Source organism: Gasterosteus aculeatus, chromosome 17 (assembly GCF_964276395.1).
Source record: "Gasterosteus aculeatus chromosome 17, fGasAcu3.hap1.1, whole genome shotgun sequence".
NCBI classification, from domain to species: Eukaryota; Metazoa; Chordata; class Actinopteri; order Perciformes; family Gasterosteidae; genus Gasterosteus; species Gasterosteus aculeatus.
The window spans coordinates 21,575,183-21,590,497 of NC_135705.1; the positions used below are offsets into that span (position 1 = coordinate 21,575,183).

General features: G+C 43.1%; 2 protein-coding genes across 15 annotated transcripts; both read right to left on the reverse strand.

Moving 5' to 3' along the window:
• Window positions 1-598: 598 nt before the first annotated feature.
• Window positions 599-8,389, reverse strand: LOC120835083 (uncharacterized). Of its 13 annotated transcripts, none has more exons than XM_040203631.2 (16): window positions 6,956-8,389; window positions 6,545-6,685; window positions 5,668-5,809; window positions 5,287-5,576; window positions 5,084-5,166; window positions 4,929-4,969; window positions 4,622-4,762; window positions 4,454-4,534; window positions 4,259-4,279; window positions 4,062-4,154; window positions 3,438-3,599; window positions 3,159-3,338; window positions 2,995-3,075; window positions 2,838-2,912; window positions 1,916-2,110; window positions 599-1,836 (listed from the first exon to the last, which is right to left on the reverse strand). In XM_040203631.2, exons 1-16 carry the CDS (start codon window positions 7,267-7,269, stop codon window positions 1,363-1,365), a joined length of 2,514 nt encoding a protein of 837 aa, XP_040059565.2. In that variant the 5' UTR covers window positions 7,270-8,389; the 3' UTR covers window positions 599-1,362. The 13 variants fall into 13 exon arrangements, with proteins under 13 accessions (XP_040059565.2, XP_077948604.1, XP_077948607.1 ...); XM_078092478.1 differs by having other exon boundaries at window positions 2,838-2,909; window positions 6,956-8,249; XM_078092481.1 differs by having other exon boundaries at window positions 1,925-2,110; window positions 2,838-2,909; window positions 6,956-8,160.
• Window positions 8,390-9,424: 1,035 nt separating this feature from the next.
• On the reverse strand, window positions 9,425-14,382 carry cxxc1b (CXXC finger protein 1b). Of its 2 annotated transcripts, none has more exons than XM_040203637.2 (14): window positions 14,079-14,382; window positions 13,098-13,213; window positions 12,899-12,999; window positions 12,653-12,792; window positions 12,317-12,472; window positions 11,866-12,003; window positions 11,627-11,734; window positions 11,336-11,514; window positions 10,817-11,024; window positions 10,572-10,682; window positions 10,414-10,463; window positions 10,236-10,332; window positions 9,943-10,095; window positions 9,425-9,819 (listed from the first exon to the last, which is right to left on the reverse strand). In XM_040203637.2, the coding sequence occupies exons 1-14, from the start codon at window positions 14,079-14,081 to the stop codon at window positions 9,673-9,675; spliced, it is 1,707 nt and encodes a 568-aa protein (XP_040059571.1). In that variant the 5' UTR covers window positions 14,082-14,382; the 3' UTR covers window positions 9,425-9,672. The 2 variants fall into 2 exon arrangements, with proteins under 2 accessions (XP_040059571.1, XP_040059572.1); XM_040203638.2 differs by having other exon boundaries at window positions 11,336-11,511; window positions 14,079-14,296.
• Between the last annotated feature and the right edge of the window lie 933 nt (window positions 14,383-15,315).

The window sequence follows — 15,315 nt, forward strand, 5'->3', positions numbered from 1 at the left end:
ACGGATCCTCCTCTGACGTTCTCACTAAGGTTTCTTCCCTGTTTTCCCTCTTGTAAGGGTTTTTTCATTGTTTGGGGAGTTGTTCCTGTGCCGATGGAGGGTTTCGGGACAGAGGATGTCGTATGTGTACAGACTGTAAAGCCCTCTGAGGCAAATTTGTAATTTGCCATTATGGGCTATACAAAATAAAATGAATTGAATGCATCACTCCAGCCAATCCAAAGACGGGGTTTGTAACCAATCAGGTGTAGAGACCATGGTGACTGGCTCCGCCCCCTTACCGTCAAAAAGAAAAACAGCAAGTGTGTAGAAAACACCTTCGAGCGCGAGCAGAGACTAACCTCGCGAGCCACCAAGTTCACGTTTCGCGAGGGAGCAAATATCTCACGCGAGACGGACTTTTGCTCGCGCATCAACCTGATTTGTGCTCTCGAACTTTGACAGTGATTTGCCGCCATCGGCATATACTTTTATGTAAATAAAGTAATTGAGTCCCAATGGTCATGTAGTAGTGTTATGTAGTCTTAATTAAATGTAGTGTTAATTAAATTGTAAATTGTATATTGGTCAGTTAGAAGAGATTTATCTCTCACCTGTTGCTGTGTTGTTGTTTTTTAATCGACTTTAATCAATTCGCTCCTTTTTTTTTTTAAAGGGCGGTAAATAAAATGTCACTATAATCTGCCATAAAATCAGAGTTTTTTGTACAGGACATTTTTCAGCATCTTTCCAAGTCCTTTAACAGCATTTGTTGGTATACCAGGTTTTGATGAATCATTGAGTGAGTGTTGCTACGTGAACTGAAAAAAAAACATAGAAATCAAGCCAGCATGTAGGAAACATCGAGAAAGCGATCACAATATAATTTACTATTTTAAAAAAAAATAAGAAAAGGTATGAGATGCACATATAACTTACTTATGGTACACATGACAACACCGTTGAAACAGTGTCCGTTGTTGCTGGTGGAAAAATGAGTAGGGAACACGGCAAAGAATTTCAGCTCCATTTTTGGGCTGAGAGAGACAACATTTGGTGTTGTAAGTATCAAATAGTGTAATAATGGTGAGGGTCACCGATTCCTACTAACCCAACAGAGAGTCTGACCAAACGGTCTTGAAAAAACAACATGACGGCCGACCTCTAAGAAGAAACCCGGCTGGATCATAACGTCGCAGCTCCTGGAATGCTTCAAAATAATCAAATCATACTATTACAGTCCAGAGGTAAATCTGTCAAATGTCCTCAACATATATATATATATATATTTATATATATATATATATGTAAATCATCACCAAAACATCACCAGAAACAAAAAGGAGAACGTGGTCATGGTCCTTCTTCTGGCTTCTGCTGAAGTTAAAGTCCCTGCAGCGCTCTGCAGTTCGTACAGACGCTCACCATCCTCTTCACCAAGAAATCACACGTTGACGCCCGCTCCAGTATGATAGGGTTTCTTTTAGAGAGTGGCTCCCGGGGCGGCAGTCCCTGGCACACAACGTACTCCTCCAGGCCCAGGAGCAGGTCCACCACTTCTGTCACAGAGGTCAGGCGCGCCGGGTACCGGTCGTACAGCGAGTGGGTGGGCAGCAGCGGCTGCTTTTGGACGGTGACCTGATAGCAGAAGCCCGGGTCGATCAGCACTATGGTGTCGCTCAGGCTCGACTGCTTGGAGCACTGGACGAGCTGCAGCTGCGGGCCTTCCACCATGATGGAGTACCACAATATCGGCATGGCGGAGGAGCGCAGGGACTGCAGCAGCTTCGTCAGCTGGCTTTCCACGTCGTCACCGCTGCCCGACGGGGTCTCAGCCAAACTGAAGATCTGTGTGATCTGCAGAGAGAGCAACAGCACGCATTCTTATCTGCAGATCTGTATATTTCAACAAATACAAATTAAGCAGGACAGTCACCATGGGCACCTCCTCCTCTTCATCTTCCCCCTCTTCCTCTTCATCATCGTAGTCGTCGTCATCATCATTGCCATCATCATCATCCTCATCATCATCCTCATCATCGTCGTCGCCGTCGTTGTCCATTTCTTGAACACACCTACGACTGGTTCTGCTTGGATGTGATTTAGCGGCGTCCCATCTGCTCAGCGGGTCCTGAATCGATGACGGTTAAACAGTAGAAACATCACAGCCGCATCAAATCCACCTTAAACTGCAGGTTGGATCCGTTACAGTTTTAATACAAAACAAAATCTGCTTCTGTATCAGACTTTTTTCGGAGGGAAGCGTGGGTGTAGTCGTTCGGGGTGGAACTGGTGCACAAAAAGACATTCCACACTTTCTTGGGGGGCCGGGGCCCCCCTGGTATAATACTAGGGGGAACACTGCTATATGTAACCGGTGTAGTTCAAATAAAGAAATGTCCTACCAAATGGACATATGTACCTTCACATTGACTGACCGACAAAAGGGCAGAGGGACAGAGGAAGAAGGACAGATATCCATCCAAAGGCACGCAGTTGCAAAGGGATTCATCGAAAAACGCTCTTAAAAAGAAGCGGTCAAACGGAATTGGATTCATTCCACTGAGCAGCAGGACAACAGAAACATGAGGAAATGGACGAGGTGCCAAAAGCATTTGTGAGGGAACGCGTCGTGGACGTCATGGCCACACAGGTGATCAGTTGAGTTTTGAGCCTTTGAAAACCATCAGTCCAAAACAAGCCACTATCTCTAAAAGAGCTGAGGAACGTCTGAAGCAAAAGGCTCCTGAACTTAAAAAGGAACATTGGCACAATACGACCAATCACTTGCATCTTTGGTCTAATGGAGGAAAATGCAGTATTAAGAAAAGCAAACAGGAGGAAGGAAGTAAACATACTAGTTCAGAGTTGTTGGGGTCGCTGCTGATGTGAGGGAGGCCATTCAGAAGTGTGAAATCCACTGAACTCAACTGCTGGAAGAAAAGAGTTGACATTCTGTTGGGTGAGATGAGTGTGACATAAGAAAAGCACACAGATAACAACCCATTCTCAAACCTGCGGAGATGGGGGAAGGTTCCTTACATCCAATCCACAGAAATATTTGCTACCACTAGCTGGCGCAGAGTTCCAGTTAATCTACGGCAGAGAAAAAGAAGAAAAGTAAGAAGAAGAACCCAAAATCAGTCTTTAACGTTGAAATAAAGGAATTGACAACTCACCGGTTTTAAGTTACAGTCGTCTTCGTCATTGTCGTTGAAGTCCAACCCATACTGTGATCCTCTATTTCTCTTAAATAATGACTTCCGGCTGTATGTGTAGTGAGGCCTAGGCCTGCCCGGCAGCAATTGGCTGTCTGGCCCGTGGTCACCTTGTCCCATTTGGAACGGCAGCAAATGTCTCTGCCAAATGTTGCAGAGGTATTTAAGAACCAACACTGTTTAACATCCTCACTGCGAGAAAAAAGAAAACTAATTAGCTCAACCAAAATGAAGCCCCACCATCGCCTGTCTCTGACACTGGCGTAGTCGGCACTTCTGCCTCTTCTTGTTGCTGCCTCCGAACTTGGGTTTGTCTACACAGAAGTCGCACGTGCCGCAGTCTTTCCTGCAGAGACAGGCTTTGCATTCTCCACAGGATCGTCGCTTCCGCTTCTTATGCCACTTGAAAGTAAAGAAGCGCTTTGTTCATGTAATTACTTCAACACTGCAGGGAGCAACACAGCATAACAGAAGGAATGTGTTTTGACAAAATACAAACACACGCCTTAGTGATCATGTCATCATCATTTTGTCTTAATGAGACAGGAAGTTCTTTTTCTTTTACTTTCTAAAGTTAAAACTATAATAAATAATGCCACATTAGATCAGTTAGATCAAGTCATGGGTTTTCTTTTTTTAAATAACATTACAATTTGAGGTACATTTGGAGAAGACTTAGCAAGTGTACTACTGGCTTCTGCTCATAAAACGTATCAGCCACATTCTAACTAGAACCAAATCGAGAATACAAATGGAAAACATACTGGAAATGTGGTTTGACATGTTCCTATTTTGTTGTAATTTCTCACTCTAGGTATTCACAACTTGTTATTGAGAGAGTGGGTTAAACCCCAAAAAGCTCACATCATCATCATCGTCAGTCGACATGTCATCGTCATCGTCCACGTCCACGTTGACTGAGAAGTTCTCTGTGTCGCTGCTTTTGAGACTTGGGTGCTGTGTGAATTAAACATCACCAGTAACATGTGTTCATTCTCAGAAATATAGGTTTATATCTATACATTTACTCTTAAACAAAATGTATTAAAAGAAAAACTTACCTGTGAGTCTGTAACTTCACTCTGTAAAATGAAAACAAATGTTGGTAGATTTCAATGAGTGTGAAAGCCCTGTGTATCGTTACACCGTTATTACAACCTGCATTGTGGCCCATTTGGAATAACTGTGGATTCCCTCAAGAACCCATGGTTGCTTCAAAGATATCTTGGATCTGATCCCTATCAGTGGATTATTACCTGTAAACTCACGCTGTCCTCATACATGTCAGGAATGTCATTAGAGGGCTTCTGCGGCACGAAGCCTCCACCTCCAGGGCCCTGGTGGAGCAAAAGGCATCAATGCAAAAGCAGCATAGAAAACAAGCGTCCTGATAAACAGAAAAGGGGGCGTACCCAGCAGCCTACCTTGCGGATGGGACATATACATTTGCGTTTCCGACACAAGCGTTTCCTGGATTCTGGGCTCTGCAGTCCGTGTTTACAGTTGGCGCACTGCCCACAGTTCACCGTGTTGTGGCACCCCACGCACTGCCCACAAGGAATCCACTGAGGGAGAAGGGGGGGTACTCAATGTCATTTGCAATTTTCAGCACAATTCCAATTCTGGAAACAGTGTGATGCATAATTAAGGACATACATTTCCTTCGTTTTCCTAGACAAAAATGTTACACAACCGGTGGGTTTGCAGAACACAATTTACAAAAGGTATTACCTTTCTGAAACGAACCAGTGGATGCTCTTTTGACTTTGAGGCTGCTGGAATAAATGCATTGGATCAGTGCTCTGCCTCAGTTACTTCCACCATTTCTTTCGCCATTTCAAATGCTGAATTATCCCCAGAATCATGACAAGAAGAACCTGCCTTACCCCAACAGTTGGGACAGCAGGGCCTCTTCCTTTGTTTGTCATACCACGTGCCCGTGAAGGAAAGCCCACATCTGGCACAGACCCTGCAGGGAAGCACGGGAATGATATTTTCAATGAAACAAGCCGTTTAGACTTGAGGTGTATGGATATTTACATCAGCAGTCCAACGATGAATATGTAAACTTCAGTAATCATGGACTAACAGTGTGCTGTCCTCTGACCCCACTTCTCCATTAATGGAGGGGAGCAGGAGTGCTCTGGAGGACGAGGGACGGGGAAGTTTAATTCTATCTTGAGCGGGTACATCCACGTTGCGCGAGCCTTTGTTGGGAATTCCTATCGTACTGTGCCAGGAGAGATTGGTTGGGTTGGAGTGGAGGGTCGTGGGCCCCAGACTGGGGTTGGTGGGCATGTGTTGGGAGTCCGGAGTGTCGGCCCCATCTCCTCGCTCCAGCCAGCTGGACTCCGAGGATGAACGCTCACGGATTTTTCTCTAATGGATGAGAAAGGAGGGGATAGTAATTGTGAAACAAACACTTAAGTGCACGTCTTAAAATGTTTTAAGCGATGAAAAAGGCCCGTACCCTTGCTCTGTGTCGAATTCTTACGGGTTGCACTTCGCCCTCGTAGAACTTTCCGGACTTGTAGTCAAAGGTTGACATGTCTTGCTGTCCAACCATCAATGAAATCAGCTCTACTCGACTTCTCACTCGTTCCCCCCGCGGACTGTTAACAAAGAAATACATCACAACGTCAAAGATCTGGATGGCAGCCACTGAAAATGAAAACGTTCTTTTGTCATTCAGTCCCATGCTTCTGCTTCTACAATGACAATCAGAATACCACCCATTTTAAAAGTGGATTATAGTTACAGCTACTAATTACTGTATGTGTTGCTTCGTGGCGTATTCTCCTGTTCATTGTGTACACATGACATCCATTGTAGTCTGTCCGGCCCGGCAGAGGGATCCTCCTCAAACGTTCTCTCTAAGTTTCTTCCCTTTTTTTCCCCATGGAAGGGTTTTTCATTTTTTGGGGAGTTTTTCCTGTGCCGATGTTTCGGGACAGAGGATGTCGCATGTGTACAGACTGTAAAGCCCTCTGAGGCAAATTTGTATTTTTTGGCTATACAAAATAAAACGAATTTAAAAAAAAAGTGAATTGTATCATCCATGGTTTATTCTATGGAATGTAAAACAGCTGAAGTACCTCGTGACACTGATAGTTATGTAGTTAAACAATCCAAACTATAATCATAAAAGATAAAAAAGCAGCACATTCTCATATGAAGCATGTATCAGAAAATGTTGAGAATTCTGGCTCAATTTATTTTCAGCTCAGAGAAATATTATTTTGTTAAATGTTATTTTGACCACCGAGTAAACCAAAGATTGTTTGGCGGCATGATTTTAAAACAACTGTACATTGAGCGTGTTCACATTTCTACTAGGCAGTATTTACCTAAGGTAATATACATCCTTCTGTCCAATGCTAGATCCTGAGCGCCGGACTACTTCTTTGCGTTTCCAACCATCTCCAAGTATCGGCCATTCATCCCATCCTTCATCAGGATGCGATCGCTTTCGGCGAGGCCTTTGAAACCTGAATTGAAAAGAGAAGATCACAATCAAACAAAAAACATGTTGTGCAATGTATCACACAACATATCTTTCTGAAATATATATAAAAACATTACATGTCATTTAGCTGACACTTTTATCCAAAGCGACTTATAATAACAATACATTTTAATGGTAAACAAGTGTTTCTGTAGCATGTTGATTCAACAGTGTTGAGCTATTTAACCATTTAAAACTTACCATATAACGGTCTATTTCCTACCAAGCTACTATTACTATGAGGGACACCTACTTGTAAACCCTTTTGCAGACCGTCTCGCTGCCCGCCACGCTCTCGCTCCTCTCGCTTTCTCCGGCCAGGCTCTCCTCGTCATAGTCGTCGTCCTCGAGCGGCTCGAACCAGTCCACGGGAGGCTCGTCTCCAGCGACCTTATTCGCCTCATCTGCTTCGTCGGGAGTCCTGCTGAGCAGACCTGAGCTGGAGGTCTCCCGTGCCAGAGGCTCCAGAGGCTCCAGAGGCTCCGGCGCTGGTCCCGGTGCCTCATCTGTGCTTTGTTCCTCCACGTCCTTTTCCACGCGGGGCCCGTCGGAGACGGTGGGCTCCATAGTTCCGTTTGTTTTTGTTCCTCCTGAAGACGGTTAGGGTCTCCTCTGCAGCGGCATCCCGACGAGGTGCGCGCGGCTGTGTGTGTGTGTGTGTGTGTGTGTGTGTGTGTGTTTCGCTCAGGCGGATGAGCCGTCGGGATGTTCCGCAGCTGCACACGTTGTCATGACAGAATGGGAGAAACAAGACGAGGACGCTTCGGATGTGGGAACACGCAGAGCGCCATGAGGAGTTTTTAACGTGGCTCTGTTACGTCAGCGTGATGCGCGGACATGTGTTTGTTACAGACGACTTGTCAACGCGTATACAAAGCGAACAAACAAAAATAACGAGGACAGTTTCTCCCCGATTTAATAAACGCTAGATTTCATATTTAGTTAACGAAAATATTGCTTCCACGAAAAATACACGTTAGCTAAACAATAGCGCTGCGTTGTAACGTAAGCAAATTTCAAATAGCAAACACAACGTCAGCGACACAACTTAACAAACGCTGAACGCACTTTTAGGGCAGACAGCTCTCTGGTTCTCTGATAAATGTGATTATTTCTTAGCATTATAGCAGAAACAATTGATCTTAAAGCGGGACTGACGTGATTGCGGTAGTGTGAGCGTTAGCCACCGTTAGCTACAACGTCCCTCTAAAGCTACTATGTCAATATGTTGCCATTTCTCCTCTGGGTTAAAGAGCCGTACGTTGCCACCAGTTTAGAAACGTCTGCGGTTACGAAGCCCAACAAAGCGCACACACCTTTAGGGCAATATTACCCAGATGCTTGGCACACTGGTCCCCATAGGCACTAGTTTACGAGGTAGAGCTAACGTTGCTAGCTGGCTTTCATGCAACTGGCACCAGCGGAAACGGTTGTGAGACCAAAGAAGGCGAAATACTAAAGATGGTGATCCGCTCGGCCCGTGCTTTGCACCCGCCTGCACAGGGGACTACCAACATCACACTGCGATGTATACATCGGTCAGCAATGGTTTCTATTAACACGTACAGTTACTCATTTGATTTTATCATATTATTTATTATTATGTTAAGTGACTTTAGAAGTATTCCGTGACGAAAAAATGTAGTCATCCTCTACGACGTCTCTGTGACACATGGGGATGCTATATTAGTAACGATTATCACTGAGATGTATCATAATGTATTTCTTCACGTCTGCAACTAATTAAAAAATGACCAAATATCGTGAAGAACTGCCGGCTGGCAGTTTCAGCTAAGGTATTTGTTAGCTATTTTAGCTAGCAACATAGCTACAATTAACCGTAAATAACACTCAATGAGACAAATTATCTTTGTTGCTTCCTCATATCAAATAGCAACCATTCATTTTCTCTTTGGAACATGGAAAAATATGTTTGCACACAAAAGTAAGACCTGCACAAACAACGGGCAAAAGGGAGGGACTTCTCTTCTCATTTCAGTCTTCAGAAGCTTCATTTGGCATTTAAGTGTGCTGCCTTCACGGGTCATCGGAAAGAGGGGTTCAGACTACAGGCACCTGAAGGCAAAAGCTAACGGTTTTATATTTCAAAATGAGATTGTCTTATAGTTATAGCTTGCTGTTGAAAAGGCGGTGCAACGCCACTGACTCCTATTTGCATAAGATAGTGTAAATAAAGACTTTCACAGCTATTCAGGCAACACAGCATGAATGAACTTGGGTTGCTTTTTTGTATTTTTGTGAAATGCACTCAACATGTCAGTAATTTTGATGTAATGGACACATGCACAGCACAAGAGATGGAAACTGTAAAACAATCCGTCTCTAAATCTTACCAATCCGAGCTTTGTATGATTAGTAGGAGGTTTAGCATATGCTGCCAGAAGAAATGTTTGCAGTCCTTTATCTCAATTAAGTTCTATATGCACACTTTTTTTTCTTCTGTTTCTCATTGTTCAGGTCCTATGAACAAGGGATTATTTAGTAAGATAAAACTGAACAAATAAGAAAAAACAAAACAGAAGGGGCATACTTTTGACTCACACAACCAATTCCCCCACTGAAAGGTGGTAGTGATTGTTCTGTACTTTTTTTTTTTTTTGAAATGGTAGTGAAGGACAGACCTCCCACCTTGCACACATTGTGTGTAGGAAGGCTAATAGAACAGATGGACCAACAATGGAATCATTTGAACACAGACACCTTTATCAAAGCAAGTTTAAGGTGTTTATTCATGGAAATAATACCAAAAACAGTTTTCAATCAGCTGAAGTTATCTACCACAGTCAGGTAAAAATATATTTCCATTTACCTCTTACAGTTGATTATTATACAAAGATTTTAAAATAGGAATCTAGTTAGAAAATAAGATTTCCATTCCATTTCCAACCATTTAAATCCTCAAACCTCAAATATCCACAGATCAGAGAACAGGTGTAGGTCCCAGCTGGACTACCTTTCCTTGTTGCTACGGAGATCAGTCGTCACAGGGTCGTGCTGAATAGTTTGGTGCAACATCAGAGCGAGCAGACCAGCTCTGTTGGTCATAGCAGTCCTGACATTACGCTCCTGTTCGAAGAGCTCGTCCAACTTGTACCACTGCAGGGAAGAAAAGGCGCCATTTCAACAAAAAGACCTTATAGATCTCGATTCATTGAAAACGTGGTGCATTTCCGGTTCTGTTCACTGAGGCCGAAGCAACACTTATGGTGTTTGACCTACCACCCTGACTCGCTCCAGGTCCACCTCTGCTCTCCTCAGCTTTTCCCAGTTGTAATGCTTGTTGCATTTCCTTTTGGAGACCCTGCAGTAGTCTCCGGTCAGCTCGAACACATTCTTCACCAGAGGGCATCCACACACCTCCTCATTGGGAATCTAGTCACCAAAAGAAAACAATTAAATAAGTAAGAAGTTCCTGACGTGAACACTACTACGAGTTTAATAAATCATTAGTATCACTATACTTTAGTTATTTAGTTATAATCATATAAAGTGTCTGAGAGCTTTCCACCAACCTTAGGATCTCTGGAATGTTCTGGACACAAAACCTGAAGCCTCTTACAATAGGTTTTACTTTGGGGATTGTAAACATCACAGAAGAGTCTGGTTGCTCTGCATGAAAACAAATGTGCTCGTAAAAGAACTCAATTCGAAAAAAAGTTGTTTTATATGTTAAGATTTTTTTCTCCTCACCCTTCTATCCTCGTAGGGTACATGGAACCAAAGGAGGTCTGACTCTCATACTGTCAACAAAACCATTCACGGGGGAAAATGTTAAAAGTAGTCTATATGCTTTTGTTTGAGATTATATTTGATGGCAGCAGCAGGAATGTTGTACAGAACATAGTCACCTTTGCGTAACATCTCTCCATATGTCTCAGCGCCACTTTTGGATTGATGGGATGACTACAAGACACACAGAAAATCTGCAGGTCCGTGTCCTCGCTGTCACCTTCATTCACCTGCAAATAGAAACCCAAAACATTTTTTCCTTAATGAAAAAGCGTTACCTCTGCTCTTCTTTAAAAGCCTCACATGAACAAAGACCCGTCTCAGACTTTGACAAGACCCACAGGGATGTATCCAGACCGCTCACCTCCTCGTCCTGCTGCACCGCCTGCTGCTTGGCCTTTGCTATGATGCCTTCCAGCTCGTGGAAGCGCCGCTCCATCTCTGTGAGGCGGAGTCGGGCGTTCTGCTGTTCCCGACGGATGCGCTCCAGCTGCTTCTTACCGTGCTCCTCGGCGATGCAGGGGCTCTGCTGCCACTGCTGGATGCGCTGAGGGAGGATCTCATAGATCCGACTGGATAAAAAAAAACACACACGGTTCAATGCATTTAAATGCTGAAAAAAATTAAAAAAGAGGAAGAAGCAGAAGAATAAATGGTGATACATACAACAAATTGATTTAAATTCATTTTATGAGCACGTCATTCTTCTTACACTAGGTGGAGCAATAGTACTAAAATAACCCTTCACCATAGGCAGAAAATCAATTAATCTTAAATATAAGAATATAATTGACTTGACGGGTTGGTTTTGTTTGTTCAAAGCAGGTCATTCGGATAACAGAATCTAGCCTTATAGTAATGTATGAAAGGTAAAAGTTCTTACTTGGCCGCTAACTTCATGCCACAGTCCTCAGAGCAATACTTTGAGTTGGGTTTTGTTGCCTCCACACAGTTCGGGCCCAGACACTGCCGCTGTCCGGTGTTATCCCGGAGCTCGCCCTTCTCGCTGTATCTGGTTCGGTCTTTGTGCTTCTGCTTTTGTTTGTGGCGTCGTGACTCCTTCTTGATGGTTAAAAAAAAAAAAAGGTAACAGACAGGATGTTATTTACAATCTGCTGTGTTGAGCTCCGACAGCACATGATGTAATAATGATCATTTGTCTGAGGAAACTTACTTTCTTGTCAAACTTCTTCTCTCTTCTCTTAACATGCTTCACTTTCACAGCTTTTTTACGCACAACGGGACTGAAGGGCGGCTCGTCATCATCATCACTATTCCATGCCTGAGTGAGGAGTGCAAAACGAAAGAAGGGACTAAACATACAGTTGCCGATCAAGTGTTTGAGCTGATGATGGAATGCATCTGAAACAAGCATGTTTGTATGAATCAAGGTGGTGTCCAATGTTCTCCTACCATGCTGCTGTTTATCCCTGCTGCCTTGTACTGCATGTAAAGATCCGCCTCACTGTCGTAGTCCTCAGAGTACCGTCTACGTCTGTTGTCCCTCCTTTCTTGCAAAGACATTTCTTCATCCTTCACACGCAGCATTTTCTACATAAAAACCACAAGCAACAGGTTGCACATTACCAAAGAAGCCACAAGGGAGAGCACAGATACACCAGAGATCTGGGAGCACTAAGCCTTTCAAGGAATAAAACAAGGACTGTACGAATTCTAGTTTGATTTAAAAACGAACTTTGTGTTTATGAACTGTAACTATTCTAGTAAAATAACTTTGAAGATATAACAACAACAACAAAAAAGCAGACCAAGATGATAAAACAGTGCAGTGCATGTTAAATATTCTCCTACGCTTTGTAGGCATAATCTTATTTAAAAACAACGAAGAGATGAAGTGACATACCCTGGCTCGAACCTCACATTGCCTGAACCTGCACTTCTGTCTGATCTTGTTGGGGCCTCCAAACTTCTTCATGTCCTTGCAGAAGTCACACAGGGCACAGTCAACAGTCCTTCTGCAGGGCTCACACTCCCCACACATTCGGACCGACCGCTTCACCTGAGGAAAATCACACGATGGAGCATTGCATCCTATGTTCATTTGTTTTCATCCTACATTATGTTCGCCAACACTAAAATGCATCACAACTGCTTACAGCACAATTCATATTCAGACGACTCAATTAGGAACATTTTTGATGCTCTTCAGGCTTAGCAGTCAAACCTAAAAACCGCTTACTTTAGACCCACGTCGCCTTTCACTCTTATAGTCAGGAGTACTCGGGGTGCTATACTGTCGATCGGATCCTCTGTCAGACTCTGCTTCCTTCTCTCGGTTTTTCTTTGTTCTATATTTTATTTCCAGTGTGGGGTTTTTATCTGGTGAGAGAGAGAAAAACACAACAGCGTCACTTTGATCCTTTGTGACGCATTCCAGCGTTACACTCTTACATGCTGTGGCAGGTGGCAAGATGTTCTTCATCACCTCTGCATCTCATGCAATACCATTCCCGGATTGCCTTTGCAGTCTTTTCAGTGATGTTGATGCAGTGGCCATGGAACCACTCATTACATTTATCACAGCCACTGTCAGCGAGAGAAACAAATGAAGAAAACAATGACGATCATTGTCGCAACCATACGCAGCAATGGTTGAAACGACAGGATTGGCGAGGTGATCGTACATCATGAAACAGTTGATGTCTGGTTTCCGACAGATACAGTACAGGGGCGCGTTCTCCCCCTCCATGCTGCTGGTCTCCGGCCCTGGTACGTGGTCAATGTCAGACAGTTCACTGTCCTAAAACAAGGGAGAAAAACAGCACATCACAACTCGTGGAATTACACTGAACATTATCACCTAGCTGCTGGACATAGTGGCTTTTCAATTACAAAGAAAATAAAAATCAATTGTAAAGTGTATTTCCTTCTCAACAATAGCCCTGGGGTAATAAATAAAAAGGCTTGTGTGGCAGTAACATGGGATTTTTCCTTTTCCTTTGCTGGTATTGTTCTAAATATTGCTTTGATATGTGTAATAATACACAGTGAAAGAATGATCTCTAACATTTGAAAATGAAACAAAGCAGCTTTTTCTTTTAATAGCTAACTTCGATGACCTAACCAACAACAATATATTTAATGAGATCTTTATAGAAATAATTTAAAGTTTAACCTTACGGTCAACTAGTGTATGTAACGTTACTAATTACGTTATATTATCATTAAACTATTAAAGACAGAACGTCATGCTTTGAAATAACGTTAGTTAAAATACGAGTAGTTGGTAAGCCATCTTCGAGGAATATCAATTAAAACTTGGATACACACAAACTACTGTATGTCGCAGTGAGCAGCTAATCGTCCATTAGCATCAGCTAGCTAGCTAGCTAACTTAGCTCGCTTGTCAGTTAAAGATGGAGCTGGCGTTATGTTTGCCAGCCAACGTTATCTTTATCGTACCAAATCTCAACGACTTTTAATGTATACATTACTGTATTGATATTATTCAACAACAACGTGTATTTAAACGATACATTAACGTGATAAGTTAACGTTAGTTCACAACATGCTCCTGCGGGATGTAAAGTTACGGGCGTGGAACCTATTCCTCCCGTATTGAATTCGGCGTAGTTAGCATAGGTAGCTTTTTATCTCATACGTACCATTGTGAGGGATTTGTAACGTTAACTGGTGGGTCGTTCTGCAAATATAAAGGGAATGCAACACGACAACAGTAATCCAACTAGCTCGATAGCTAGCCTTCGTTCAAAGAGTACACGGATATAACGTTAGCGCAGTCGGCCGATCACGTACTTGTAAAATTATAGTAGAGAGACAGTTCTTCTTCTCTGGTGGCAAACAAACAGACAATGCTGCCCCCTGCTGTGGATCAAATGGCGCAACTTAATTCAAATGGCGCAACTTGAAGGATAAATGTGCGTGCACCAGACACACAATTTAAACAGTGTTACGATTATTGTATCGTCATATTATCTCTAGAAGATATATGATACACTCAGAACATGCCTGGTCAGTACAAACTGAATGCTTGATTTACGAACTATTCACATGAACTATTTATCACTATTTATCAGCAGACTTGTGTGATGGACTGCATCCGGGCAGAAGCTCTGTGGAAATGTGATGTCTTCTCTTCAAGTCCCCATCCCTTTATACTCTCTGACCAAACAGGACAAGGGGGGGGAGAAAATCACAGCTCACACAGACATGTGACAGCACACTTCTATTTTTCTACAACTAAAATTATTTAGAAAACAAAACTTTTCGAATAACTGTGTGCAATTTCAAGGAATCAGGTATCAGGAAACATTTATTGCCAAAATATGTCATACATACAAGGAATTTGACTTGGCGGTTGGTGCGTGACAGTAGATAGTGTAACAATAGACAAGACAGCAGTGCACAAGTAATAAAATAAAATGAAATGCTAATGCTATTGGTTAGTAGAATGAGGCTATGGGTTAGTATACAATAAGAGAATAAAGTTCAGTTAAAAATTAAAAATGTTTAAAAAGTTTAAAAATATTAAAATAAAGTGCACTAGTGAACAAGTGACAAAGTGACGAGTGACGACAAAGTGACGAGTGACGACAAAGTGACGAGTGATGAATGACAGTTAAAGTGACGTGTGCAGTGTGAAGGGAGTGACCGGTGGGATGTCAGAGTCAGTCAGTGGGGGACCGGCTCTGTTGATGAGCCCGACTGCCGACGAGAAGAAACTGTTGGTGTGGCGGGAGGTCGTAGTCCTGATGGACCTCAGCCTCCTGCCAGATGGAAGGGGCACAAACGGGTTTTGTCCGGGGTGAGAGGGGTCGGCCACGATCTTTTTAGCTCGCTTCAGAGACCTGGAAGCGAACAAGTCCTGCAGGGACGGCAGAT